The 27,623-nt window shown below is 60.8% G+C and overlaps 2 protein-coding genes across 2 annotated transcripts in view; both read left to right on the top strand.

Annotated features, from left to right (window-relative positions):
• NBEAL2 (neurobeachin like 2) overlaps positions 1–21,707 on the top strand; it is a 32,524-nt gene extending 10,817 nt beyond the window's left edge. Inside the window, exons 3-55 of the mRNA XM_068557981.1 lie at positions 442–530; positions 602–730; positions 832–913; positions 1,013–1,137; positions 1,337–1,419; positions 3,062–3,147; positions 3,247–3,529; positions 3,692–3,798; positions 4,294–4,374; positions 5,857–5,940; positions 6,336–6,434; positions 6,892–7,493; positions 7,576–7,708; positions 7,795–7,914; positions 8,120–8,441; positions 8,665–8,747; positions 8,862–8,954; positions 9,147–9,324; positions 9,453–9,586; positions 9,959–10,118; positions 10,368–10,470; positions 10,638–10,791; positions 10,896–11,054; positions 11,259–11,418; positions 11,595–11,680; positions 11,849–12,361; positions 13,025–13,203; positions 13,298–13,457; positions 13,698–13,835; positions 13,928–14,284; positions 14,372–14,521; positions 14,671–14,828; positions 14,980–15,104; positions 15,192–15,327; positions 15,806–15,966; positions 16,065–16,381; positions 16,482–16,577; positions 16,879–17,003; positions 17,088–17,228; positions 17,396–17,526; positions 17,643–17,752; positions 17,843–17,960; positions 18,068–18,165; positions 18,236–18,352; positions 18,977–19,066; positions 19,153–19,262; positions 19,412–19,584; positions 19,720–19,814; positions 20,072–20,188; positions 20,285–20,443; positions 20,520–20,668; positions 21,008–21,143; positions 21,228–21,707. Coding sequence (XP_068414082.1) covers positions 442–530; positions 602–730; positions 832–913; positions 1,013–1,137; positions 1,337–1,419; positions 3,062–3,147; positions 3,247–3,529; positions 3,692–3,798; positions 4,294–4,374; positions 5,857–5,940; positions 6,336–6,434; positions 6,892–7,493; positions 7,576–7,708; positions 7,795–7,914; positions 8,120–8,441; positions 8,665–8,747; positions 8,862–8,954; positions 9,147–9,324; positions 9,453–9,586; positions 9,959–10,118; positions 10,368–10,470; positions 10,638–10,791; positions 10,896–11,054; positions 11,259–11,418; positions 11,595–11,680; positions 11,849–12,361; positions 13,025–13,203; positions 13,298–13,457; positions 13,698–13,835; positions 13,928–14,284; positions 14,372–14,521; positions 14,671–14,828; positions 14,980–15,104; positions 15,192–15,327; positions 15,806–15,966; positions 16,065–16,381; positions 16,482–16,577; positions 16,879–17,003; positions 17,088–17,228; positions 17,396–17,526; positions 17,643–17,752; positions 17,843–17,960; positions 18,068–18,165; positions 18,236–18,352; positions 18,977–19,066; positions 19,153–19,262; positions 19,412–19,584; positions 19,720–19,814; positions 20,072–20,188; positions 20,285–20,443; positions 20,520–20,668; positions 21,008–21,143; positions 21,228–21,329 — 8,196 coding nt within the window. The 3' untranslated portion in view covers positions 21,330–21,707. The remainder of the gene's footprint in view (positions 1–441; positions 531–601; positions 731–831; positions 914–1,012; positions 1,138–1,336; positions 1,420–3,061; positions 3,148–3,246; positions 3,530–3,691; positions 3,799–4,293; positions 4,375–5,856; positions 5,941–6,335; positions 6,435–6,891; positions 7,494–7,575; positions 7,709–7,794; positions 7,915–8,119; positions 8,442–8,664; positions 8,748–8,861; positions 8,955–9,146; positions 9,325–9,452; positions 9,587–9,958; positions 10,119–10,367; positions 10,471–10,637; positions 10,792–10,895; positions 11,055–11,258; positions 11,419–11,594; positions 11,681–11,848; positions 12,362–13,024; positions 13,204–13,297; positions 13,458–13,697; positions 13,836–13,927; positions 14,285–14,371; positions 14,522–14,670; positions 14,829–14,979; positions 15,105–15,191; positions 15,328–15,805; positions 15,967–16,064; positions 16,382–16,481; positions 16,578–16,878; positions 17,004–17,087; positions 17,229–17,395; positions 17,527–17,642; positions 17,753–17,842; positions 17,961–18,067; positions 18,166–18,235; positions 18,353–18,976; positions 19,067–19,152; positions 19,263–19,411; positions 19,585–19,719; positions 19,815–20,071; positions 20,189–20,284; positions 20,444–20,519; positions 20,669–21,007; positions 21,144–21,227) is intronic.
• A 619-nt stretch (positions 21,708–22,326) lies between these two features.
• On the top strand, positions 22,327–25,668 carry LOC137773372 (death domain-containing membrane protein NRADD-like). Its single transcript, XM_068557980.1, is given in 4 exon segments — positions 22,327–22,753; positions 24,537–24,593; positions 24,596–24,719; positions 24,839–25,668. Coding segments are annotated over 4 exon segments (882 nt in total). The 5' UTR covers positions 22,327–22,617; the 3' UTR covers positions 25,404–25,668.
• Positions 25,669–27,623: the final 1,955 nt, after the last annotated feature.

Raw genomic sequence — 27,623 nt, 5'->3', positions numbered from 1 at the left:
GGGAGAAGGTGGCAGGCGAGAGCCCAGCCCGTAGCTTTGGGTTCAGGGAGGCTGGTGAGTGGGAGACCTTTAGCCCCAGCACCCCTGTGGGCCACAGCCATGCCCTAGGCATGTATACACTTAAGTCCCTCCCCTGCCTGTGTCAGGCTTGCCTGGGTCCCCAGGGGTTCAGGAAGTGGGAGAGGAGACTGGGAGGCTGAGAAAAGCAGATGGGGGCCCTGAGAGAGTGGTCAATATGTAAGGCAGTCCTCTGATGCTGACCTTCCACTTCCTGTCCTCCTCCCCCACCCATCCCTCCCTTTCTCCACCCCCACTGCTCTGCCTGCAATCTCTGTGTACCCCCATTCACTTTCCACCTCTGTCCACATCCCCTTGTCCCTCCCCTGTCCACTGCGCCCCTTCTGCCCCCACCACTGTTCCCCCGAACTCCTTTGCCTGCAGAAGGACCTGGGCTATCTGCAGCAGTGGCTGAAGGCCTTTGTGGGTACCTTCGAGAAGAGCATCTCACTGTCCTCTCTGGAGCCACGCAGGTGAGGCTGGAGCTACATGGAGGGCGGGAGACTGAGGGGTGCTCGGCACCTAGTGACCCCGCTCCCTGCAGGCCGGAGGAGGCAGGTGCGGAGGTGCCGCTGCTACCTCGGGATGCGCTGCACGTGCTGGCCGAGCAGCTAGACGAGGGGGACCTGGAGCAAGTCCTGCTGCTGCTCAAGCTCTTCGTCATCCTCTGCAGGTGGGTCCCTGTTGTCTTCTCCACGGTGAGAGAATGTGCACTTCTGGGCCGGGGTGGGGGCTGGCTTGTCACCGGGACCTCTCCCATCATTCACTTCCCAGGAACCCGGAGAATGTAGAGGCAGGCTGGGGCCAGGTGCTGGTGCCACGGGTGCTGGCATTGCTGACCCGCTTGGTGGCCAAGGTGAGGTTGGCAGGTGGTAGGGGTTGGCCACCCCTGGGGGTTGGCAGGTGGTAGCCACAGCCCAGCTAACCCCCCTTCACCCTCTCTTCATGCCTACAGCTGAAAGAACCCCCACCACCGGAGAAGGGCCGTGAGTCCCAGCTGGAAAACGTAGCCCTGCATGCCCTGCTCCTCTGTGAGGGCCTCTTCGACCCCTACCAGACCTGGCGGCGCCAGCACAGTGGGTGAGAGGCGGCCCGCAGGCAGAGGACCCAGAGGAGGCCCGGGACAGGATGGGGGTGGCCACAGGATGGGGGTGGCCGCACTGGCTAAGGTGCGGAGGTGGGAGGGGCCGGTGTGCAGGCTGCTATGGGGAGGATGACGCAGGAGGAGTGAAGTACTGGCCTCACCTCGGCCCCTGCCCACCCTGTCCCCACCTGCCAGGGAAGTCATCAGCTCCAAGGAGAAGAGCAAGTACAAGTTCCCTCCTGCGGCTTTGCCCTGTGGATTCAGCACCTTCTTCCGAGGTCAGGCCCCACCCCCGGCCTGCCTGGCCCCGCCCCCAAACATGAGCCCCGTCCTTTGGTTCCGCATTGCATATGCAGGATAGGACCCACTTGTGGCTGCACTCAGGGCTGGGAGAACCATGGGAATTTGAGTGGGCTTCCAAAGGCAAGTAGGAGTTTAGGGGTAGAGAGGAGAGGAAGGGCATGTCTGCACAAAATGAGTAATTTCTTTTCGGGGGGAGTCGATTTCCCTTCCCCCTTCTCTCCTGTCTCTTGGGATCCCCCCCCCCCATTGCTTGTACCCCACTCTGATCTGGACCATCTTAAAACTCCCTGGTCCAGTCTCTTTGTCCCTGTAGCTCCACCCAGTCTCCTCTCCTCCACAAGACAGTGTCTACATTAGGCGTCTCCCCTTCCTGCTCCCATACTCCCAGGGCAGCTGACCCCCCAGAACATCTCTGGCCACCTGTTCTCCCTGGGCACCTTCTGCTCCTGAGTGTCCTCTCTCCTCTCATTGGAGGACACTGGACAGGATTTCAGATGGGCTCATGGCAGGATGCTGTCTGGACAGGGACAGGCCAGGTTTGGGAAGGTGGTGGCCTAGGAAATATCTCAGTGTTTCTGGGATGCACCAGGGAGCTGCGGGCCTGGGTTTGGAACGGGAGCAACAGCTCCAAGAGGGGAGATGCCCCTGGGAAGCTCCCTGCCTCTGTTCTCCTACAGCCTGAGTACTCTTCTTAAAACACACTGGATTTTGTTTCCCCTACTGTAAATTCCTCAGTGGGGGCCTGACACCCTCAGAATCCAATCCTCTCCACAGCCTTCCTTTCCAGCCCTGTTTGCTCTCTGCTCTCCGCTCTCCAGCCATGGTCCTGTCCTCTCATTCCTAGAATCCAACTAGTTATCCCACCTTTGGTCTTTGCCCATACTGTTTCCTTTCCCTTCCCAGGCCAACTGCATTATCAGGCCTCACCTTGAAAGCCCTGTCCCACGGGAGGCCCCCCACCGCATCCCACTGGTATCAAGGCAGCTCTGCATTCCCCCCCTCCAACGCCCACACACTCATGTGACCCAGGGCTGGTCCTTTCTGCTCTCTGGGTTTCAGTTCGTGTCCTGGCATCCTGTCCAGCTTTACTGGAGCAGGGCCAGGTGGGCCTCCCAGATATGACGCTGTGAAAGCCCCTAGAAGTCCCCAGTGGGGGTGTAGGGGGATGGTGTGTGGAGCATCTGTATGGTAGATATGGCAGGGTCCCCAGAGCCGGTCACGGGATGCTCCAACCATCACAGGGCAGAGGGACCAGGAGACTTGCATCGAAGAAACTAAACCCTGGGTTGCCACGGGGAAGTGCATGGGGGGTGCTCACCCTGGGGTCCTCATTTTGGGGCTTAAGGTTCCAGGGAGCTGGCTAGGCTCTCAGGGCAGGGCCATACCCCCTACAAGCTCCCCAATGAAGGGCTGTGTCCTCAGACCTCCTAGCATAGAGTCATGACATTTTAGACTCCCAGCACAGAACCTGGTCTTCTCCCTCAGATTGGGCCTCCCAGCCCTGTTCCTTGACCCAGCCCCCCACTGCCACCCCAGGGCACCCACCTCTTGTGTGGTCCCCTGGACCCCCAGCCCTGTAAGCTTTGTGACATTGTCTTGCTCCCCACCCCCATCCAGAGAGCCTGCAGGATGCGGATCACTTGCCTCCTGTGCTCCTGCTGCGTCTCATCCACCTCTTTGGTGCTGTCCTTGCAGGAGGGAAGGTAGGCTGGGAGGAGCCTGGGGGCCCGAGGGTGGCTGTCTCAGGGTCTCTCTGCTGGGTGAGCCCTTTGCCCATTGCCTGTCTCTGCCCACACCTGCAGGAGAACGGGCAGAAGGCTGTGAGCGCTGGCACTGTTCAGGGCCTGCTGAACGTGGTGCGGGGCTGGGGCCACGGGCCAGCCCAGGACCCCCGCCTAGTGCCGCTGGCACTGGAGGCACTGGTGGGTGCGGTACATGTCCTGCACGCCAGCCGCACACCCCCCCGGGGGCCAGAGCTCCGAGCCCTGCTTGAGGGCTACTTCCATGTCCTTAATGCCGACTGGCCGGCCGGGCCAAGCCTGGACCCCGAAGAGGCCCTCATCACCCTACGGGTCAGCATGCTCGGTGGGTATAGCCTCTTGAGCTCTTGGGGAGGTGGCACTAGCAAGGGAAGGCCCTAGTGATGATGGAAAGGCTGGCCTGGGCAGCATGGGAAGAAGGTTTAAGGCTGACCAGAGGCGCTGCTGAGACAGGCTTGGGCAGGGCTGACCCTTGACCTCTCCACAGACGCCATCCCCATGATGCTGGCATGTGAGGACCGGCCAGTGCTGCAGGCCACCTTCCTCAGCAACAATTGCTTTGAACACCTTATTCGCCTCATCCAGAACAGCAAGGTGGGCGGGGCCCAGGCCGGGGTGGGGGGCCTGGACCCCAGAGGCTGGGGGCACCACGTGTGGATGCCGAGCTGCTGATGAGCAAACTTGGGCTGGTGGGATGGCTTGCACTTCAGCGGGAGGGCCTGGGGCTCAGGATGGCTCTGGACCCCACGTGAAGAGGGTGTTGTAGAAGGACGGGAGCTGCCCTGGCCCCTTGTTTCCCTTTTCCCCAACCCCAGACGTAGGGGCAGGAGGAAGGCTCAGCTGTTTTGGATGCAGTGCCTATCCCTGCCCACTTATCTGCCCCCGGCTCTGTCCCTCTGGGCAGGGTATGGGTGGCTCAGCTCCCCTCCTCTTCCCTAGTGCCTGGTGGGGCGCTCGGCCTGGGGCTCAGGGCGCATCCTTCCCTATGGGGTGGAGCCCTGGCAACTGCTCCAGGTCCTGCTCTAATCCCACCCTTCCCCCATCTTCTCTCTCCTCCGCCTCCTCCACTTTGTGCCTCTCCCCCGACAGCTGTACCTGCAGGCCCGGGCGCCCCCTGAGGGGGACAGTGACCTGGCTACTTGGTTACTGACCGAGCCCGATGTCCAGAAGGTACCACCCTGGGGCTGACCAGCTCAGGCACCCACGTCCCTGGGCACCCACCCCCCGGGGCTCCCTCTTTGAGCCTTTCTGCACTATGCAGGGGGAACGAGCAGATACATGCCAGGCCTGGTATAGCCTAGCGACGGGGCTGGGTCCCCCATGCTGTCTCACCTACCTTCCAAATCCCAATCCTAGGAAATGGCGCAGTTGTGATCTGTTCCCTGGCTTGTATTAGTCTTGGGAGCTGGGGTTTGGCTATGCCAACCTGGAAGGAACCTTCGATACTCAACCACCCCACCCCCATTGCACAGAAGGGGAAACAAGAGGCCAGATACTCAGGGATTTGGCTGTGGTCACTCACAGAGAAAGAGGTCCCCCACATGGGGCCACTTCTTTGCTTGGATCCTTGCACCTGCCTTAAGCAGGTCACTGGGAGTTCCCTATCCTCTCATGCCCTCATGACGTGCTCCCTGCCTCACCTTGCATGGGGGCTGTAGGAGGCTGCGGGGTGTCAGGGGCTCTGCATGGGGCACCCTCTCTCTGGTGGCTCAACAACTGGGCCCCCACCTCCAGAGCCCCACCCTGGCTTTGTCCTCATGAAGCAGCCCTGTGTGTCTATTGCACTTGGCTGTTTTCTGAGAACCTGCATGTCCATTCATCTACAAAGCAGGCAAGGCCAGTGAGACCCCTGCTTTTTACAGATGAGGAAACTGAGGCCTGGAGGAGGGAAAAGATTGCCTGAGGTCCCTTGCGGAGTCAGGCAGAGCTGGGACCAAGGGCCCCATGGAGCCAAAATACAGCCTGGCACCTGCTGACAAACTCTCCAAGCCCTCCTGACCTCTCAGCCCCTCGGTAGGGCAGGGTAAAGGAGTAGCATACCTCTGGCTGTTGGGTTCAGCCAGGGTGAGCCTCAGTATCCCCACCTGGATCTAGGGGAAAGGGGCAGGGTAGGACTTAAAGGTCTCGAAGGTTCTTCTGGTTCTAACATCCTGTGATTGGTTGTCCCTAAATTCCCCAACCCCCTGTCAATCATCATGGGTGATGGGGCACTTGCCAGCCTGCCTGCACATGTGTTTAACTTGGGTGGGGATGGGTGGAGACCGGGGCCCATAAACCCACCGGACAGTAGAGGGCAGAGGGCTGTGGCCAAAGGGTTCACTGGTGATCTGTCCCTGTATCCCAGTGAGGCCCTTCCCAGCCTTGGTTTCTTCCCTGGCTTCTCTGTCAGAGTGGGCCTTGCCAAGCTGCTCAGAGAGGGCCCTAAGGTCAGGGTGAGGGTCATGGCAGTTTGGGCAAAGGTAGAGGGCCTGGTGGCTTCTGTTCTAGCACTATATGGCCCAGACAGGGTTGCCACACTCCCAGGGCCCCAAGCCAACTCAGCTACTTGCCTTGGGGCATCTGTTCCTGTCCCTGCACCCCTTTTACTGCAGGGTGCCGCCAGCTGCGACGTCCTGGCACCTGCCTCTCCTGACTGCCCCTCCCCACCCCAAGGTACTGGACCAGGACACAGACGCCATTGCAGTCCACGTGGTCAGAGTGTTGACCTGCATCATGAGCGGCTCCCCCTCCGCCAAGGTGAGGATGCTGCGGTCCTGCTGTAGTCGGGGTGTGGGATGGGAGTTAAATTGACCAGTTGTCTCTAGAACAGGCCTGGCTGATGGCTGTCAGAGCAAGTGAGCTGGGGAGGTGACCATCCTGCCCTCTGGGGTACGGCTCAGTCCCCTGGGCGAGCATGGTCATTAGTGAGTCCTGGGAGCTGGCTCTGAGCTGGAGGGCGGAAGGATGCTTGTGGCTGACCACCATCTGCAGCATCCCGAGGTAGACCTGTTCCTCTGCCAGCACTGTGACCCAGAGGCAGAGCCAGGCAAGGGGGCCCTGAAAGGTGATGCCTCTTCCAGGGTTCCCGTGGGGTGGTGTGAGTACGCCCTGGGGCCCACATACACACTCTTTTCCCACGCATCCCTGCACAGGAGGTGTTTAAGGAGCGCATCGGCTACCCTCACCTGCAAGAGGTTCTGCAGAGTCACGGTCCCCCCACCCATCGACTGTTGCAAGAGCTGCTCAACATGGTGAGGGCAAGGGCTTGGGGGCAGGGTCCCAAGGGCAGCCAGGACTGAGTCAGGGCTACCACAGAAGGTGAGCTCTCCTCCACCTTAGGGGACCATGTTGACTATGTGTGACCTGGGGCCTGACCCTGTGTGTCAGGGTCACTGGGGTGAGGATTCTGAGCTGCATGGGGCCCAGAAGCTGCTGCATGTTAGCAAGCCCCAGGATGATTCTAGGAATAGGCAGTTGGGGTTTAGGCCAACCCAGACCGAAAGCCAAGGGTTATTGTTGGTAGCGATGGTTGTCTGAGCACCTCTGGCTTTCCTGAGCCTCAAACACAACCTGTGAGCTGGATTGGGGTAGCACACGTTGTGTTCCCATGCTGTAGGCAAGTAAACTGAGACAGGAAGTCCCACTGTTGGTAGGGTGGCCTGTTCCATGCCAGTTGCCCGGGAACTATCACATTCTCTCCACCCGCAGGCTGTGGAGGGCAACCACAGCACGTGTCCGCCACCACCAATCCGCAATGAGCAGCCGGTGCTGGTGCTAATGCGGTGGCTGCCAGCACTGCCCACAGCTGAGCTGCGGCTCTTCCTAGCACAGCGCCTCTGGTGGCTCTGTGACAGCTGCCCTGCCAGCCGTGCCACGTGTGTCCAGGCCGGTCTGGTGGGCTGCTTGTTGGAGACGCTCAGCGAGGGGGTAGCCCTGGGGGCCCGCTGCCAGGAGCAGCTGCTGGCGCTGCTGCAAGCATTGGGCCACGTGTCACTAAGGCCCTTGGAGCTGCGTCGCTTGCTTCGTCCCCCGCCAGGGCTGGACTCAGGGCCAGGTGGAGCTGAGGCTGGGGATGCCCGACACGCAGGTGCCATCATCCGCGCGCTCTCAGGCATGGCCCGGCACCGGGGCCCGGCACGAGCCCTGTGCTACTTTGACCTCACGCCCAGCATGGCGGGTATCATGGTACCCCCCGTGCAGCGATGGCCAGGACCTGGCTTCACCTTCCATGCCTGGCTGTGTCTGCACCCCACGGCTGTAACACCTGCCCCGGCCCCCACCCGGCGGCTCCAGCGAAAGCAACTGTACAGGTGGGTGACTGCTAGGGACCAGGGCGCGGTGCCAGGGTGAGCAGGAGAGCCAGCGGGCATAACTGGCTTGGCCTGCCCCCAGCTTCTTCACCAGCAGCGGCTCAGGGTTTGAAGCCTTCTTCACGGCGGCTGGGACCCTGGTGGTGGCCGTGTGCACCCGGAGGGAGTACTTGACCATGAGCTTGCCTGAAGTGTCCTTTGCCGACTCTGCCTGGGTGAGCCTCCGTCCTCATGTGGCCCAGGGAGGTGGAGGGGACACCACGTCCCAACCTGTGACCTGATGTTGTGGCTTCTGTTCTAGCACTGTGTGGCCATTGTCCATGTGCCCGGGCGCCGGCCCTTCAGCCAGAACCTGGTGCATGTCTACAAAGACGGCCATCTGGTGAAGACAGCACCCCTTCGCTGCCCCTCCCTTAGTGAGGTGTGCCAGGCAGGGTTTGGGGAGGCTTGGGCAGCTGGGGGCACTTCGACAGGGTGGGGCCTGGAGCCCCGTGTCCCCCCTCCCCCACCCCACAGGCCTCAGCCTCTGGGGCCTGTGCAGCCTTGGGGGTCACCAAGGAACTGGATGCAGGTGGAACCCCAGGCTCTGCTGTGACCTGACCACTCCCCCAACCCTGGCCCCACAGCCTTTCTCCTCCTGCTGTATCGGCTCTGCTGGGCACCGCACAACGACCACCACCACGGGCCTGCCTGTGCCACCCGTCCCCGCTGCCCTGGCTCACACTCACCCCTCCCTCACCCGCTCCCTGTCAGTCCCGGCCACCACAGGGCTTGGCTGGGGGTCCGGGCTGGTGGCCCCCCTGCAGGAGGGCAGCATCAGCTCCACCCTCGCAGGCACACAGGACACTCGGTGGGGCAGCCCCACATCCCTGGAGGGCGAGCTGGGGGCTGTGGCCATCTTCCATGAAGCCCTGCAGGCGGCAGCCCTGCGGGTCCTGTGCACCCTGGGTATGCAGCGCCATCCCCGTGCCCTGCCCCAGCCCCTACCGCGTTGCCCCAGGACCCAACTGGTTGGGTCTCAACAAGTGCCCAGGCCAGAAACGAGGGGTTCGGCGGGGGGAAGGTGTCCCTGGGGGGGTCTGTCCTCTGATCAGGCAGAGGAGAGGCAGGCTGTGGGTGGGGTTTGGCCAGAAGCCCAGCCAGGTCTGAAGCCCCCCTGCCCACCCTCTAGGGCCCAATGAGACAGCACCCTTCAAGCCTGAGGGTGAACTGCATGAACTTGGCACCAAGCTGCTCCTCCATTACTCACCTCAGGTATTGGGGGGGTGGGCAGTTGGCTTAATCCCGCTCCCTCCCCCTGCCTCCCACCCTCTGTCTCCCGCCATCTCCTCCACTGAGCCTTGCTGCCTGCTCACCCCCTGTCCCCAGGCCTGTAAGAACAACATCTGCTTGGACCTGTCCCCTGGCCACGGGCTGGATGGCCGCCTGACAGGCCACAGGGTGGAGACGTGGGACGTGAAGGTGTGTGCTCACGTGAGCAGTGTGTGCAGGGAGCATGAGCATGGGCACATGTGTACAGGGTGGGCTGGGGAGTGGCACTGTGCCCTGGGAGGTCTTGAGGAGACCCAGATTTCTAGGCTGGAGGGTCTGCTGGGATGGAGTGGGGCAGGAGATGGCTGGGTGCTGCCCTCTCATGGTGGCCCCCACCCGCAGGATGTGGTGAATTGCGTGGGAGGCATGGGTGCCCTGCTGCCCCTGCTGGAACGAGTGGCTACACAGCCCCAAGAAGCCGAGGCAGGTCCAGCAGAAACACATGACCTTGTGGGGCCTGAACTGACCTCTGGCCACAACACCACCCAGGGACTGCTTCTCCCACTAGGCAAGTCCTCAGGTAAGTGTCCCTGGTTCCTGAACTGGGGGGAGGAGATCTTGGCATGGTCGGGGGGCTGGACTGCTTGAGGTCTCTGTGGCCACTGGCAGGCCTTTGACGTACATCTGTTCCCTTCCTGGTGGCGGTAGAGGAGCGAATGGAGAGGAATGCAGTGGCTGCCTTTCTGCTGATGCTGCGGAACTTCCTACAGGGCCATGCTGTGAACCAGGAGAGCCTGGTGCAGTGCCAGGGGCCTGCCATCATTGGGGCCCTCCTGCGCAAGGTGGGGCCTGCTGGGGCAGGCGGGGAGGGGACTGCCCTGTCTGACTAAGGGGACTGATTGGAGGGACCAAGAAGGGGAGCCTGACGCCGTCAGTCAGGAAGGGCCTCCTGGGAGAGATGGCATTTGAGCAGGGCCTTGAAAGGCCGGGCAGGGTTTGGCTAACAGGGTCTGGGGGAAGTAGCAGCACAGCAGGGCACCTGCACAGCAGGCTGGGAGCTTGCACTTCAGAGGTGGCAGGGAGCCACCGAAGCGTTTTGAGCAGACAGGATGCTTGTGTCCATCTGCCTGTGCAGGGCAGGGTGGAAACTGGGAGGCCTGAGAGTGGGCGGGCAGGGCCTGATATCTCACCCCAGCTCCTCTACCCTCCCCCAGGTCCCCAGCTGGGCCATGGACATGAATGTGCTCATGTCTGCCCAGCTTCTGATGGAGCAGGTGGCAGCCGAGGGCAGTGGGCCCCTCCTGTACCTGCTCTACCAGCATTTGCTCTTCAACTTTCACCTCTGGACCCTTAGCGACTTTGCTGTGCGCCTGGGTAGGTGTGGGGACTTGGGTGAGGGGATGCCGCCAGGCAGGATGTTGGTGGAGGTTCTGAGAAGCTATAGCCCTGTGGGTGATCTGAGGGGACATATCTGCCCTGAGGCGTCTGAGGGGACCATGACCCTCTCCTGGTGGGGGGTGGAGGTGGGCAGGGAGGTCTGGCAGGGGCATGACCGCTGTCTTGGAGGATGGAAGGGACCCGGCTCAGCCAGGTAGCCTGAGCCCTCTGCCGATTCCCACTTAGGCCACATCCAGTACGTGTCTAGCATAGTCCGTGAGCATAGACAGAAGCTGCGGAAGAAGTACGGGGTCCAGTTCATCCTCGATGCTCTGCGTGCTCACTACAGGTGAGACTGGTGGGGGCAGATGGGGTGGGGTGCTGACACTGCAGCTTCTGGCCTTGGGGGCAGGTCTGTTCAGTCCCCCAGCTCACCTTCCCTCTTGCCCTGTTCTCCCCTCCATGCCCCTGTGTTCTCCTGGCCCTGGGTGCATGTTTCTGCTGGGACCTGCCCAGCCTACAGCGGGAGCGCCCCCTAGCGGCTGATGACCTGCGCACAGTGCAGACTTCACTCCTGGGCCTGGCGCGGGAGTTTCTGGTGCGGAGCTCTTCCGCTGATGACCTGCAGGTGGTGCTGAACTTTCTGGCGGCTGCGGGTGATGATGGCCAGGTAGGCTGGAGGTTGGCGAGGGTGAGGCTAGGGGGAGGGGTGGAGTGTGGACCACGTTCAGGGTTGGGGGGTGGCCGGCTCAGTGTGAGACTTTGTATCCCCAGGTGCTGGGTGCGCTGGACCTGCTGCTGGCACTGCTGCAGGGCTCCCCAGCACAGGAGTCTTTGGTTGTCTTCCTGCTGGAGCCAGGGAACCTTGAGGTGCTGCTGGCACTGCTGGTGCGGCCAAGGCCCATGCCCTTGCTGCCCGACCGAGTCTGCAAGGTACACTCAGCTCACTCCTGACCCTGGCATCCTAATTCACGGGGCCCCCGCCTGAGTCCAGAGAGGTGTAGAAGGCCTTAGGCTGGTGGGTGAAGCTGCCTTTGCAGGCCTCTCTTGGAGCCACACACCTGCGTGGTGACTCACCCTCCTACAGTAACTCTTTCCCCATGATGATGACCCCTACCCTCTACGACCCCTACACAGATCCTGCGCAGACTGCAGCAGAATGAGCGCTTACCTGAGCGCAGCCGCCAGCGGCTCCGGCTACGAGAGTGTGGCCTCCAGGGTCTCGTTGCCTGCCTGCCAGAGGGGGCCGTTTCCCCCCAGCTCTGCCAGGGCCTCTTCAAGCTGTTCCTGGGGGCAGGTACAACCTGGTTGGGGCCAAGAGGCAGGCCAGGTAGAGGGGTGATGTGGATCCAGGAACCAGGGCAGGTGGGGATAGGGAAGGTGTTGGTACCAAGGGACCAAGGCTGAGCCAGCAGAGGAGCACAGTCTCCCTCTGGGGTCAGTCCCTCAGGCCTTTTCTGGCCGTTTTCCCAGATTGCCTGAACCTCTCAGATCTATTGGCTGTGGTGCAGCTGTCCCTCCAGGCTGACCTCAGCATCCGCTTAGACATCTGTCGTCAGGTGAGTGGGAAGTGAAAGCTTTGTTGGGAGTTGGGGGGGGGGCATCTACCCTGAGGACTTTGCCTGTGACAAGGGGTCTCTGGAGGCCTCCCATGCAAAGGCCCCAGGAGGAGGGGCTGGGGCAGGCTGTCGGATGAGTCCCTCACTTGCTGTGCCCTGGCCCGGCAGCTCTTCCACCTCATCTACGGACAGCCAGACGTAGTGCGGCTGCTGGCCCGACAGGCCGGCTGGCAGGATGTGCTGACCCGGCTGTTTGTCCTGGAAGCCGTCACAGCTGGCAGTCCCCTGCCCTTTACCCCCGAGCCACCCACCTCCCCAGAGCCAGCCTTACACAAGCCACCCACTGAGTCACCTGAGCCTTCGGACGTCTTCCTGCCTGCAGAGGTCCCCTGCCCTGACCCTGACGCCTTTTACCAGGCTCTTTCCCCATTCTCTGCACCCTTTGAGCTGGGCCTGGAACGGGCCAGTGTGAGTTCAGGCAATACTGCTGGCGGTGGCAGTGGCAGTGGGACTCTCACTCCAGCCAGCCAGCCTGGCACACCTTCCCCGCTGGATGGGCCCCGGTCCTTCCCTATTGCCCAGGGCCGCCACAGCTCCAGTCTCTCCAATGTGCTGGAGGATGGCAGCCTGCCAGAGCCCACCATCAGTGGGGATGACACCTCTAATACAAGCAACCCTCAGGTGAGGCGGGCCCACCGTCTACCACTGTACGGCACCAAGGGAGGGCACCTCTGGGACACAGGGCAGGCAGCGTAGCTTTTCCAAAGGTGTTGCCCTGTTTGACATCAGGGCTACAACCGCCATTCGGGTCTGGCGCTGCCGCCTCGTAGCTTTTATCTGCGGTGTGTTCCCTGGGGGGTGGGGGGTATTCTGGAACAGGGCAAGTCATGCTGAGACAGAGTTGGGGGCACTAACCAGGCTTCAGAAGGCCCTCGAGAGCCTGTGAGGCAGGGACTTCACAGGGCCCATGGGCAGCATTGCTCTAAGGGTCCTGCCTTATGCTTCTGGATCTGGGGATGGGCGTCTGCTTATTCTATGGCATTCTTCCAGAGAATTCTAGGACAGTCCTTGAGGCCTGTGAGGACTGTGAGGTAACCGTGTGAACTGCCTCATCTCCTCTTAGGAGTCCTGGAATCCCAGGATCCTCCCTGGAACTCGGGCAGTGGCTGAGGCCCACACCATCTGTTTAGGCCTTTAGCACCAGCCTGGCTCGGCTGTTGGTCAAAGGCTTGGCTTCCTGCTGTCCCTACTACTGGGTGGGTGGACGTGCTGAACAGGGATGGTAGTGGGGCAGTGATTGCCTCCCTCCACAGCCTGCACCCCACACACCCACTGTGTCCGCAGCAAACCTGTGAGGAGGAGCTTTGTAACCTGCTCACCAATGTGCTGTTCTCGGTGACTTGGCGGGGAGTGGATGGCAGTGACGAGGCTGCCTGGCGGGAGCGCGGCCAGGTCTTCTCCGTGCTCACCCAGCTGGGGGCCTCGGCCACACTTGTGCGCCCACCAGACTGCATCAAGCGCAGGTGAGGGGGTGACTCAGGAGGGGGAAGAGCCTCGGGGAAACCTGGGGCCAAGAAGGCGGTCAGGTAGACACCTGAGTCCCTCGCCCCCCTCCAGCCTCCTGGAGATGATGCTGGAGTCAGCCCTGACCGACATCAAAGAGGCCCCCCTTGGGGTCCTAGCCAGCCTCACCCAGCAGGCGCTTTGGCTGCTGCGCCTGCTGCAGGACTTCCTGTGTGCCGAGGGCCACGGTAACCAGGAGCTGTGGAGTGAGAAGGTATGACAGCTCAGAGGGGCACGTGCTCAATGTTCTCACGCACCTGAGGGCATCTGGTCTGGGAGGTGGATGAGTACACGTGTGCCGTCATGGGTGCATCAGCTCCGGTATCTGTGAGCGTAGGTTTATCTGTATGTACACACCCTCCCTGGCCTCCAGCCCAAACCTTACCTTGCTCTTGCCCCATGGGCTTTTGGCCTCCTCTGGTGATGGCCGCCTGGAATATATGGTGCGTGGCAGCTCTTTGAAGGTGTGTGCAGCCTGCTTGATCGCCTGGGGGCCTGGCTGCACCTGGCCAATGGCACAGCAGATCTCCGAGAGATGGCACAGATCGGCCTGCGCCTTGTGCTTGGCTACATTCTGCTGGAGGACCCACAGGTGAGCACAGGGTGGGTGTGAGGGGAGGGTGTGTGGTGGGTATAGGGAACTCCGGGAGTAGCTGGTGACACCTCCATCCTTTTGGTCCACAGCTGCACGCCCAGGCCTATGTGAAGCTGCACGCACTGCTGCAGACTGCAGTGCCCATGCGCCGGGAGGAGGCTTGCTATGTGCTCTCCAAGCTGGAGGCGGTGCTGGCGCGGGCGCTGAACACCCCACCCTCAGAGACCCCCACCGGGGACGGGGAGCCCCCATCTGCAGCTGCTGCTGCAGAGCGCTGCTCATGGCTGGTACCGCTGGTACGCACACTGCTGAACCGTGCCTACGGGCCACTGGGGCTGCAGTGGGGGCTGCCTTCCCTGCCTCCCACCAACGGCAGCCCCACCTTCTTCGAGGACTTCCAGGCCTTTTGTGCCACCCCCGAATGGCGTCACTTCATCGACAAGCAGGTGCCTGGAGCTGGGGGCACGGGCAGAGAAGTGGGAGCTGGGGACCCACGTCGAGCACCGGTCTCCTCTCCCTGTCCCATCTTCCAGGTGCAGCCCACCATGTCGCAGTTCGAAATGGACACCTACGCTAAGAGCCACGACCTCATGTCAGGCTTCTGGAATGCCTGCTACGACATGCTCATGAGCAGTGGGCAGCGGCGCCAGCGGGAGCGGGCACGCGGTCGTCGGGCCTTCCAGGTGTGCGACCCGAGGCAGGGGGCGGGGAGCTGCCCCATACGTGGGCCCAGAGGACGGCTGATGGGATGGAGTGGAGAAACAGGGACAGCACATGAAGCAGCCAGCGGGACTCACCCATTCCTCCACCTACCCACCCCCCAACTCCTCAGGAGCTGGTGCTGGAACCTGCACAGCGGCGGGCGCGCTTGGAGGGGCTGCGGTACACAGCGGCCCTGAAGCAGCAGGCAGCGCAGCACTCAACCGCCCTGCTGCACTGGGGGGCGCTGTGGCGTCAGCTCTCTAGCCCCTGTGGGGCCTGGGCCCTGAGGTGGGCGGGGCTCGGGGTGGAGTCCGGGTGGGGTGGGGCTTGGGAGGGAGGAGCCAGGAGGGTGCCTTTGGGGGTGAAGCCTGGGAGGAAGCCAGAGGTCTACAGCCTTCTGCCCGCCTGCCCATGACCATCACTGGGGACGTATCTGTAGGGACCCGCCCACCCCCCGGTGGAAGCTCTCCAGTGCCGAGACATACTCGCGCATGCGTCTGAAGCTGGTGCCCAACCATCACTTCAACCCTCACCTGGAAGCCAGTGCCCTACGCGACAACCTGGGTGAGAGGGTGTGCTGAGCTGGGTCCACCCAACCTCGTGCGCCCTGTCTTGTCTATCTCTGGCTGAGCGCCCTTGGGCCTATTGCAGGTGAGGCCCCCCTGACACCCACAGAGGAGGCCTCACTGCCTCTAGCAGTGACCAAAGAGGCCAAAGTCAGCAGCCTACCCGAGGAGCTGCAGGAAGACCAGCTGGGTGAGGATGAGCTGGCTGCGCTGGAGACCGCGTGAGTGGGGCTGGGAAAGAGCTGCTTGATGGGGGCAACGGGTCTGCTCCAGTGTGTGCTGGCCGGCAGTGGGATTGACTCCGGAGTCTATTTCCCCTCCTGCTGAAAGGGATGGTCCAAAATCAGGTGGGGGTATTGGGCAGAGCTATAACAGGATGGATAGTTGCTCTTTCATGGCTCGGCACCCCAGAGCAGGACTGAGAAACACAAACCAGACTAGGATGGGGGCCCATGGGAGCAGGCAGGGGCTGAGTGAGGGAAGCTGGGGATGGGGTTTGGTGTCCTGGCAAGACATTCAGAGGCCCAGGTTTCGGGGCGGGGACTGCGGTCAGTCTGGACCCTGGGCAGCTCCTCCTCCTCCTCTGGGAGTCATGAGCTGTGTACCTCATGACTTGGTGACACTCTGAGAGTGTGGTCCTTGGGCTTGTCAGAAAGGGGATCCCAGAGTCTGGTGCCTAAAGTGGGTGCTGGCCCCCAGGTTGGAGGCCGCAGAACTGGATGAGCAGCACGAGAAGCTGGTGCTGTCAGCTGAGTGCCAGCTGGTCACAGTGGTGGCTGTGGTCCCAGGGCTGCTGGAGGTCACCACACAGCACGTGTATTTCTACGACGGCAGCGCTGAGCGTGTGGAAACCGAGGAGGGTGTGTTCTGATGGAACCGGTCAGAGGGACAGCAGGGCTGGCTGGGGTCCGGTGGGGCCAGGGCGAGTGACTCCTGCACTCGCTGTCCGTCCCCACAGGCATTGGCCATGACTTCCGGCGCCCACTGGCCCAGCTCCGCGAGGTCCACCTGCGGCGTTTCAACCTGCGCCGTTCGGCGCTTGAGCTCTTCTTCATTGATCAGGCCAACTACTTCCTCAACTTCCCCTGCAAGATGGGTGGGGCCACGGCCTCATCTCCGTGCCAGGCCCCCAGGCCCCAACCCTGCCCCATCCCACCCCACACCCAGGTACGGAACCAGGTGTACTCGTGGCTCCTGCGCCTGCGACCCCCTACCCAAGGCTACCTGAGCAGCCGCTCCCCCCAGGAGATGCTGCGCGCCTCGGGCCTTACCCAGGTGAGAGCCCTGGAGTGTGAGGATCGGGTGAGGTCAGGGCCCTGTGGTTGGGAAGAGGGCTGGCAGCCCAGCTGGCTCACCTCTTGCCCCTGCCCCTCAGAAATGGGTACAGCGTGAGATCTCCAACTTCGAGTACCTGATGCAGCTCAACACCATAGCGGGGCGGACCTACAATGACTTGTCTCAGTACCCTGTGGTGAGGGCCTGCTCCCCACCTCCCCCACTCCTCTGGTCTGCCAGCCCTGGTTCACCCAAGTGTGGGTACTGATGGTGGGCCGAGCCCTGAGCTTGGTCCTGGGCGGGTGCTGCCTGAGGCCTGGCCTCTGTTCTCCCTGAAGGGAATCCTGTCCCAGACAGTCCCTCCTGCTCCCCTGCAGCGCCTCCACGTGGTGCGTCCCCACCTGTGGGCTCCGCGCATCTTCTTGAGGGTGAGGGTGAGGGCAGGGCAGGTAGGCCATCAGGACCCTCATGCAGCTCCTGCCCGGGTGGGCGGCCAGTTCCCCTGGGTCCTACAGGACTATGTGTCCCCAACGTTGGACCTCAGCAACCCACTCGTCTTCCGGGACCTGTCCAAGCCCATCGGTGTGGTGAATCCCAAGCATGCCCAGCTTGTGAGAGAGAAGTGAGTGCCTGAGCAAGGCTGGGCTCGGGGGTTGGGATGGACAAGAGGAGGGCTTCTGCTGAATCCCCCCAACTGTGGCTCTAGGTATGAGAGCTTCGAGGACCCAGCGGGCACCATTGACAAATTCCACTATGGCACCCACTATTCCAACGCAGCAGGCGTGATGCACTACCTCATCCGTGTGGAACCCTTCACCTCCCTGCACGTCCAGCTGCAGAGTGGCCGGTGCGGAGGGGCAGGCAGATGGGGCAGGGCAGGGCAGGGTGGATGAAGGGAAGAGGCGGGTCTTCCAGGCATCCTGGACCCTCTGGCTCCCTGCTCTCCTGCGGCCACACCTTCTCCCCCGCTGTCTCCCTTCTCTCCACCTCACTTTGGCCCGTGCCCCTCCCCAGCTTTGACTGCTCTGACCGGCAGTTCCACTCAGTGGCAGCAGCCTGGCAGGCCCGCCTGGAGAGCCCAGCCGACGTGAAGGAGCTCATCCCAGAGTTCTTCTACTTCCCTGATTTCCTGGAGAACCAGAACGGTAGGAGCTGGCGTGGGGGCGGGAGGTGTGGGGATGGAGAGCACAGGTTGGGGCGGGTGGCCAGGGAGCAGGTTAAGATGGCGCAGAGAGACAGCTGACCCAGTCTTCTGTGCCAGGCTTTGACCTGGGCTGCCTGCAGCTGACCAACGAGAAGGTAGGTGACGTGGTGCTGCCCCCCTGGGCCAGCTCTCCTGAGGACTTCATCCAGCAGCACCGCCGGGCTCTGGTGAGATGAGCACACGCAGACAGGCGGGCAGCCAGGGTTGGTGGGGGGGCTCAGCCGTTCCTGGACTGACTGCCTCCTCCCCGCCCCCAGGAGTCAGAATATGTGTCCACCCACCTGCACGAGTGGATCGACCTCATCTTTGGCTACAAGCAGCGGGGGCCAGCTGCAGAGGAGGCCCTCAATGTCTTCTATTATTGCACCTATGAGGGTGAGCAGTGTCCTGGACTCAAGTGGGAGCCGGGGCACAGAGGAGGGATGAATGCGGTGGGCACAGAGGGAGTCCTGACTGCCCTGCCCTTCCTGTCTGATGCTCAGGGGCCGTGGACCTGGACCAAGTAGCAGATGAGCGGGAACGGAAGGCTCTGGAGGGCATTATCAGCAACTTCGGGCAGACTCCCTGTCAGCTGCTGAAGGTAAGGCCAGCTTGGAAGACAGTGGTCAGGGATGCCCTGGCCACAGTCCTGACCGGCCACTTGCCCACAGGAGCCACATCCGGCTCGGCTTTCAGCTGAGGAAGCAGCCCAACGCCTTGCACGTCTGGACACTAACTCACCTAGCATCTTCCAGCACCTGGACCAGCTCAAGGCCTTCTTTGCAGAGGTGAGAGGAGGCAGGGTCTCGACTTCCTACTTTGTGAAATTCGTTTAATCCCACTGTCCTTACCAACCTCTTGGGGCAGATGGAAAACCTAAATCAAGGTCACTGATACTAAGACATCTTAGAAAAAGAGGTAAACATCAGAGGAGATGGGAGTGCGGGTGGGATGCCTTCTTCGTGAGGAAGAGTCAGGACAAGGTGTTGACTCACCTGACCATCCTTAGGGAGACCAGAAGGAGGGAGTCCGGCCTTAGATACTCTACCTCACTTTCCTGTCTGCATCCCAGAATACCCCCAAGTCTGACGTGTTTAGGCTCTTCTCTCCTCCTGCTAGCAGGCTCAGAGCCGTGGAGTAATGGGTTGGGATGACCAAAGTTGAAACCAAGCTTGACACCCTGGAAGGATCTTCCTTGTCCATCTGGTTTCTCACTCACTTTCTGAGATGCCCTGAAGGCACACTGGTCTCTGATGCCTATTTCTCTGAGGGACCTCTGTCTGCATGATGCCTAGCCTGTGACCCCTGGGGGCTGAGGGCCAGGGACTGAGTCGTGTTCCAGGGAGCAGGTAGTGTAGTGAGGGCCCTAGCTGGCTGCTTAGGCACAGCTAGCCTTGCTCCGCCCCCTGCAGGTCATCAGTGATGGCGTGCCCCTAGTGCTGGCCCTGGTTCCCCACCGGCAGCCCCACTCCTTCATCACCCAGGGCTCTGCAGACCTGTTGGTAAGTGCACTGGGCCGGGCCCCACCTCAGCTCCAACCCCTTTCTGACTCTGCCCCAAACCCACCTCTGTCCCCTCTTGCCTGCAGGTGACCGTGAGTGCCAGTGGGCTGCTGGGCACCCACAGCTGGTTGCCCTATGACCGTAACATAAGCAATTACTTCAGCTTCAGCAAAGACCCCACTGTGGGCAACCCCAAGTAAGACAGAGGGCTGTGGGCAGGGGTGGGCTTTAAATACCCTGCACCCCAAGTCACCTCCCCACCCAAACAGAATGTGGGCCAGCTGCAGGCTCTGGCCAAGATTTCTGAGGGCCTGGCCTCACCTGTGGTCCTCCTCACTGGGTCAGGATGCAGCGATTGCTGAGTGGCCCTTGGGTGCCAGGCGGTGGCGTGAGTGGGCAAGCCCTGGCAGCAGCCCCAGATGGAAAGCTGGTGTTCAGTGGTGGCCATTGGGATGGCAGCCTGCGAGTGACCGCACTACCCCGGGGCAAGCTGTTGAACCAGCTCAGCTGCCACCTCGGTATGTGCAGTCTTGGAGCTTAGGGGTGTGCAGGTGGGAGTGGGGTTCCAAGGCTGGCCAGGGAGGGGGTAACCACTCTGTTTTGCTGGTACCCTCTCCTCCCCTCCCCTCCCCTTCCCTTCCCTCTCCATTCAGATGTAGTAACCTGCCTTGCACTGGACACCTGTGGCATCTACCTCATCTCAGGCTCCCGGGACACCACATGCATGGTGTGGCGGCTCCTGCAGCAGGTATGCTGGGTGGCAGCCCTCCGGGGCCCCCATAGTCCGGATCTGCAGTCCATCTGCCCCTCAGTGGGCCTCTCCAGTCCTGCTCTGCTCTCTTCTCCTTCCCTCTGCTACCATGAGCAAGTCTGGGGCTCCACAGCCCTCCAGCTCTGTGGCTTTGGACAAGACCTTCACTTTTCTGAGCTTTAGCCTTCTCACTCACTCAGGGGCCAAGGTAGTGGGAGGCCCCAGTCCTGAGCCAGCTCTGTTGTTCCCCACAGGGTGGTCTCTCGGTGGGGCTGGCATCAAAGCCTGTGCAGGTCCTATACGGGCATGAGGCTGCAGTGAGCTGTGTGGCCATCAGCACTGAACTTGACATGGCGGTGTCTGGATCCGAGGTGTGTGTATGCCTGTGTCCAGGGGAGGCTGTTTGCTGGGCACTGCCCCTGGAGCTCACACACCCCTGCCTAGCACCCTAAGCTGCCTTCCTGCAGGATGGAACTGTGATCATCCACACTGTACGCCGTGGCCAGTTTGTGGCCGCACTAAGGCCCCCCGGAGCCACGTTGCCTGGACCTGTGTCCCACCTGGCACTGGGGTCTGAGGGCCAGATCCTGGTGCAGAGCTCAGCGCGGGAGCGTCTGGGGGCCCAGGTACGGGAAAGGGGCGCCCAGCCAAGATAGGGGTGGTTGGGATTCTGTCCTTGCTGACACCTCCTGCTTCCTCCAGGTCACCTACTTCTTGCACCTGTACTCGGTGAATGGGAGGTTGCGGGCTTCACTGCCCTTGGTAGAGCAGCCCACAGCCCTCGCGGTGACGGAGGACTTTGTTCTGCTGGGCACAGCCCAGTGTGCCCTGCACATCCTCCATTTGAACAAGTGAGCCCCACTGTTTATGGGTTTGTGATCCCTCAGGGTGGTGGTCATTGGCAGAGGACACTAGGAGGTGCCCCCGTGGACCCACATCCCGTTTACATGTCTGTGGACACATTCTTCAAGGCCTGTCACCTGTCCTCCCATCCCCCAGTGGGGAGATCTTGCCCTGGGCCTCCCTTAGCCACACACTTGTGGGAGGTCCCTTTCTGTGTCAGGATTTTAATCGAGTCATCCTTCAAAGGACTGGGAGGTAGATGGGAGAATGGAGAGACACCTATCTGCTGGATCAAAGCTTCCTTGTAGTTGCGAGTTCGTATATATCCCCTCCCTCCCTCCCTCCAGACTGCTGCCGGCCGCGCCTCCTCTGCCCATGAAGGTGCCCATCCGCAGCGTGGCTGTGACCAAGGAGCGCAGCCACGTGCTCGTGGGCCTGGAAGACGGCAAGCTTATCGTGGTGGGCGCAGGGCAGCCCTCTGAGGTGAGGATGAGGGCAGGGAGGGCCTCGAACGGGGTGGGGAAGCGACGATCCTGGCTGACCCCAGCCTGCTCCTGCTCCTACCAGGTGCGCAGCAGCCAGTTTGCGCGGAAGCTGTGGCGGTCTTCCCGGCGCATCTCCCAGGTGTCCTCTGGGGAGACAGAGTACAACCCTGGAGAGGCGCGCTGACAGCCTGCCCTGCCCCGCCCCGCCGCGCATCTCCGCCCCCAGCGGGCTTCGCCCCGGGAGGGCCCCGCCCAGGAGTCCAAGGACAGGGCGACATCCAGCCCACACTCTGGCAGGGGGTGGGCGGGGCCCCACCTCTGCCCAGCTCAGGGATTGGTGGGCGATGTCACCCCAGGAAGTCCCGCCCCTCGCCGGCAGAGGGGCCGCCCGGAGTCCCAGCGCTGGCCTCGGCAGCCGCACAGCACTTTTTGCACAGTCTGGGGTGGGGAGCCCAGGTTCCCAAGCCCCCGTCCCGGCAGAGCACAGGGGCCGGGCCGTGGCCTTAATCCTAAGGGCGGCCCCCCGCTCGCATCTCAGCAATAAACCTGGACTAGTTTTGTAGCTGTTCCGCCTCCAAGCATGTGTGCACGCGCGGCGTCTCAACCCTCCCTGGCCACAGTCCCGGGCTAGTGTCCCCCTGGTCCATGAGCACCTGCGGCGACCCGTCCTCTCCCCAACCACACCGCCCCTGTCCCTAGGGGCTCCGGCCGGTTTCTCCGGCAGCTGCACGCTCAGTCCCCCTTCGGGCTCACCTCCACACATGTGTGCGTTCCTGGGCCGGGCTGGGCAAGACCGTGGGCGGCCCCGCCCCCTCGGTGTCCAGCCCTCCTCCTGTCCACGCTTTAGTCTCGGGCGGGTAAGAACCTAGTTTCCCCAGGGACTCCACTCTGTCTTCCCGGCCGGCCCAAGGCCTGGAGGCCCCGTCCCGCCCGGCTGAGCAGATCCTGGGACCCGCGGAGGGTCGGCCCCCACAGGTCAGGAGCGGGTTGGGGACAGAGCTTCGGGTCTTTCTGGACGGAGGGAACCGAGGCTGCCTCTCTGCCCCCAACTTCCAGACCCGAAATCCTGTGCGGTTGTGGTGCCAGCTTCTGGGTTGGATTGCCTGTGGGAAGTCGGGGTAGTGTGGGCGTGTAGGGTGTTGCTGTGTGTGCGTGTGTGCATATTCTGTGGGCCTTGAGATGGGTGCGTGTGGGAGTTGGTAGAGGCTCCAATCCCACAGCTCGGGGTGGGTAGGACACAAGGCCTGGCTGTCTCCACGAGCGTTAGTCACAAGCTCACACGCCAACCCGGATCCAGAAAGGGCCCCTTACGTGGTAAGTGACACAAATGTACATACACATCCTTCAGGTGGCAAGGGTCACCACAGCCTCCGTGCCAGACCCACTTGCCGACTGTGTGCTTTGCCATACACATGGGCCTCTGGCCTTGTGGAGGGAAGTGAGTTTGGAGTGCCTGGGTTGGACCAGGTTGGATGTGGATGTGGGGGAATTGGAAGACCTTCCCCCAGGTCTCATCTCTATCCCTTTTCCAGGCAAAATCCCCTCCTCTGCCCAGACCAGGGTCTCTTCCCCAGGCCTCAGGAGGTAGGTCCCAGCAGGATCAGCCTTGTAAGTACAGATGGGTCCTGGATTGAGTGTTCTTCAGGTTTCTGGCCTCCAGGTCCTTTCCAAATTCCCAGATGAGAAAGGACCAGGGGGGCCTCTTGGCCCACATGCCCTCTGCCCTTGCTGAACCCACCAAGGAACCCTCCTGTCCAGCCCCTGAGCAGGAGGTGAGGGCTGGACACTGACCCTAGAGGCAGGAGTGGGAGCTTAGTCACTCCAGGGACACTGCTGAGAACTCTGGAAAGCCTCCTATCAGCAGGTCTCCACCTGGCTCTGGCTTAGATGGGGATAGGAGTCTCCCTGTGCCATCCCTGGACTCAGACCAGGGGTTTGCCATGGTCTTTGAGACAGGGTGGTTTCCAGTGTGCCCTTTTCCATCCAGAGCTGCAATATGGTCTCCTCCAGCTTTGGCCAGCTGGAACCAGCAATATCACTTCCACCCCATTTGACCTGGAGGAAACTGGTCCAGATTGGTGACTGGGGAGATTGGGGGGGGAGGTACCCAGCCCTGGAATGAATCAGGATGAAGTGAGCCAGGAAAGGGGGACAGACTACCCCAAGGGACTCCTGACTTCAGGCTTGAGGAATTTCCCCCATGTCCCTATACACAACCCCTTCTGGACTCAGAGAAGTCTCCCAGCTCCTTTTTCTGAGTGCTGCCCATGACATTCCAACCCCTTCTCTAAGAGATGCAGCCACTGGGAGCACTGCTAGCTGGCAGAACCATGCTTCACAACTCCAGCCACAGGGAAGGCATGGTCCATGTGAGTAAGTACTTCTTTTTTTTTTTTTTAAATATCTTTATCATTTTTTTTTAAATTAATTATTTATTTATTTTTTTATGGCTTGTGTTGGGTCCTCGCCTCTGTGCGAGGGCCCCCTCCAGTTGCAGCAAGCGGGGACCACTCTCCATCGTGGTGCACGGGCCCCTCACTATCGCGGCCTCTCCTGTTGTGGAGCTCAGGCTCCAGACGCGCAGGCTCAGCAATTGTGGCTCACGGGCCTAGCCGCTCCGCGGCACGCGGGATCCTCCCAGACCAGGACTCGAACCCGTGTCCCCTGCATTGGCAGGCAGATTTCCAACCACTGCGCCACCAGGGAAGCCCGTAAGTACTTCTTGATCCAGATTTTGGGCACTGAGAGGGTAGGATGAGAGGTATCCATGGGCCCCTGGCCTTGTAGGCCACACACAAGTCCAGTCACAGGCTCTGGAGTCCCTGTTTCTTGTGCCCTGCCTGCACTGGATCGTGGGGACAACTGGCCTGCAGGCAGAAGTTAGCAGCAGCATTTACTTGCCTTCCGGGTCAGTTTTATTTTGCAAAAATCTACAAGGTCTCCTGTGCACAGAGGCTCCCACGGGGACCAAAATGAATCAGTGTGCTCTCACAGTCCAGAGTTGGTGGGGGAGACAGGACACACAGTTTAGTGCCATAGTAGGCAGAGGAGATGCACCAGGAGCCAGAAAAGGGAGACTGGGAGAGATCAGGAAAGACTTCCCAGAGTAGGAGATTTCCTGCCAGTTTGTCAGATGGCAAAGGTAGACCAGCAAGAGCAGACGTCTGGAAGCCCGGAGAAGGTACATCCGGGAAGGGCTAGGTGTCCAAGCGTGGCGAGCCAAGGGGAGGCTGTGGGAGATGAGGGTGGGGAATGAACCAGTCAGCTTCTGACGCCACGGTATGAACTTTTGACTCTACACAGTAGGGACTATGATTTCCAGTCTTTCTAGCAGCAAAGTCTACGTCTGCTGCCTCCTTGCCTCTGTCCTTGTCTGTCCTTTCCTCCACAGATAAGACCCGGAGGGAGCAGGACAGGGACAGGGAAGGGGTGGGGGCAGGGGGAGCCCTGGCCCCGGTACCTCCTCCCCATTCCCCCCTGAGCTTCCAGGGGCCTCGGGCAGCAATATTCCTGTCTACTGTGCCCTCCTGGCCTCCGTGGTCCTCGGTCTGCTTGCCTACGTGGCCTTCAAGTGGTAGGTGGTCTGGGCATTGCCCTCTGGTAACCTCCCTCCCCATCTGGGCTCCCAACCAGCTCCCTCTCTGTCTCAGTGAAGGCTGGAGCAGGCTGGCAGTTTCCCCCTGCTCCCCACAGCTGGTGCTCATGTAAACAAAGACAGCAGCTGGCCAAAGCTCGGACTGCAGAGCTGGGGGCCTTCAACAGGGACCAGATGCATGGGGATAGCAGTGTCTTCCAGGACTCTCCTAGCAGCCTGGAGCCCTGTGTCCCCAGCCAGGGTGAGCCCCTTTCCCCAAACTGTAGTCCTTCAGACCTACCTAGCTCTGCCCCACCGCAAAGCCTGCCTAACCCTCACGTGTCCCTCATGTCTCCCATCCCAGGGCCACATCCTGAACTTGGCTGCCGGCTTTACCTCCATCTCCCTCGGCAGCAGCAGGAGGAAGTGGAACAGCTCCTGGAGGCGTCGGGTGAACCTGACAAAGGCTGGCGGGGCCTGGCGGGCCACCTGGGCTACCAGGCTGAGGCAGTGGAGACCATGGCTCAGAGCCAGGTGCCAGCCTACACCCTGCTGAGGTACTGGGCTGTCCAAGAAGGCAGCGGTGCCACCCTCAGGGTGCTAGCAGATGCGCTGGCTGTCCTGGGCCGTGAAGATGTGGTCCGGGCCCTGGGCCCACTGGCTGAGGACTGCTCCGTGGTGTGACGCTCCACAGCCTAGCCTCTCAGGGAACCTGCTCTGGTGCTCCCACCACCCCCAGCTCATACACCTTCCCTTCCACGGGCTTCCTGGCATTGGTGACCTCGGCCTGCTGTTCTGGGGGGACAGGGAAGATCCAGGCACCACTCACCTCCCCTCGCCCTACACTCCTCCAGGACAGGGACCAGGATGTCGCGGGGAGGGGTTGATAGTGAGGAGCAGTCCTGCCCTCCTGATCCCCACTCCACCTCCCCTTACTTAGCCTCAACTGTTTTTTCTACTTTTGTATCTCATATTAAAGGCAACTTTGGACTATTGTCCTGGCTCTGTCTGGTTCCGTGGGCCTGTGAGACAGTTGGGTAGCTATGTGGCAGAGGCCAGAAAAAGGATGGGATCCCTAGAAGGTGGGAGGAGCCCCTGAGTTGGCAGGCAGTGTGTGCCCGCAGATTTGTGAGCTCTGGGGGCAGAGTGTATGTAGTTCACATCCTGCATCTGCCATTCACTGGCTGAACTGTGTTAGGAAGCATTTTACCTTTTTGAACTTCAGCTTCCTTAGCTGGAGAACAATAAATAGACTGGCACATTCAGAAGCCTCCCACCAAGACTCTCAGGCCTTGGGTTTGAGACCATTTTCCTGACTTGTGCTGTGACTAGCCTCAAGGGCTAGAAGCCTGCCCCACCCCTAGGCAGAAAGCAAGAGGCAGTTCAGAGGCAAAGTGAACTGCCTCTGAACTGGTCCTGGGAAGCTAGTTACCAAGGGCCTCAGGTCATCTCTAGGTGAGGAAAAGGAAGAAAGTGTTCTTTCAAGACCCATACTCCAGACTCGGAAGAGGGAGGTCCAAACATGCTTCCACACAAGCCAAGGACAGGCAGGTCATCCCACCTACCTGAGGGGCTGCTGAGGACAGGGCAGCTGCAGCCAGACCACCTACACCCCTCGCATACGCCCACCCTGAATGGAGGAGCAGACAGGTCAGTTACTGTGCCTTTTGGGGCGGTTGCTACAGCAGACAGGCCCTGCCTAGGAAGAAACAATGGCTGCCATCCTGGTATCCATCAATCAGGATCAGGGCGCTTAAGAAGCACAGTCACCTAAACTCAGGAGACTTGGGTCAAGTCATGATCCAGGGGCCCGGGTTACAGCCTGTCCCCTAGCTGAGATGTGACCTGCATTGGCTGTTGTGTGAGTACCAAACTCATCAGACTGCTGCTATTCCTATGCCTCAGAGTTTACCAGGGCTGCTTAACCCTGTAAATCTTATGCTTAAAATCAGGGCAGGTTTGGAGCCACCATCATCCGGAGATGAAAGCAGGAAAGGCTTGGTGTTTGGTCAGCTATAAACAGGCCAAAGCACTGGAGACATCACACCTACTTTGGCAGGGAGTTGGCCAGAGGGCTATCAAGGATTAGATCGGCAATGAGGGTGAAATCCTGCATTGAGAGGAATGAACAGGTCCTGGATTAGCCGGTAACTCTCTTCACCACTGAGGGGATTTGGGCCTAAAGGTTTCAAGGGGTGTGTGTTTCAAGATGTTCCCCTCGCAAACTCCAGAGGAGGTAAAATAACTGAGAATTCCTCTGCAAAGAGGTCCTTTCTGAAACTTGACAGCTCTCTGGTCACCACCCTTTAATGAAAGGCTGCCTAGATTTCCTTGGAAAATCTGAAACCTGGACCCTCAGGTAAAACCATGAGTTTGACTTGGTTGCCAGCAGCAGTACATATGGCTGCACCTCTGCATGGGAGACCTACCCAAAAGAGAAACACCTTCTTTTTTTATGTGCTCAAGCACATTAGTTGAAACATTTTCTTTACAATGTTAAGGGGAGGACTTCCCTGGTGGTGCAGTGGTTAAGAATACGCCTGCCAATGTAGGGGACACAAGTTCAAGCCTCAAGCCCTGGTCCGGGAAGATCCCACATGCCGCAGAGCAACTAAGCCCGTGCACCACAACTACTGAGCCTGTGCTCTAGAGCCTGCAAGCCACAACTACTGAGCTTGCACGCCTAGAGCCCATGCTCCGCAACAAGAGAAGCCACCGCAGTGAGAAGCCCGCACACTGTAACAAAGAGTAGTCCCTGCTCCCCACTAGAGAAAGCCCGCGCACAGCAACAAAGACCCAACACAGCCTAAAAATAAAAATGTGCTATCAACATTTCAAATGTTTAAATAAATAAAATAAAATGTTAAGGGGGTTAAATTAAGGTCCCTCCATTTGATATAATAA

This window comes from Eschrichtius robustus, chromosome 12 (genome assembly GCF_028021215.1).
Source record: "Eschrichtius robustus isolate mEscRob2 chromosome 12, mEscRob2.pri, whole genome shotgun sequence".
NCBI lineage: Eukaryota > Metazoa > Chordata > Mammalia > Artiodactyla > Eschrichtiidae > Eschrichtius > Eschrichtius robustus.
Note: the sequence above shows the minus strand (reverse complement) of the source record. Positions and strands in the feature narration are given on the sequence as shown.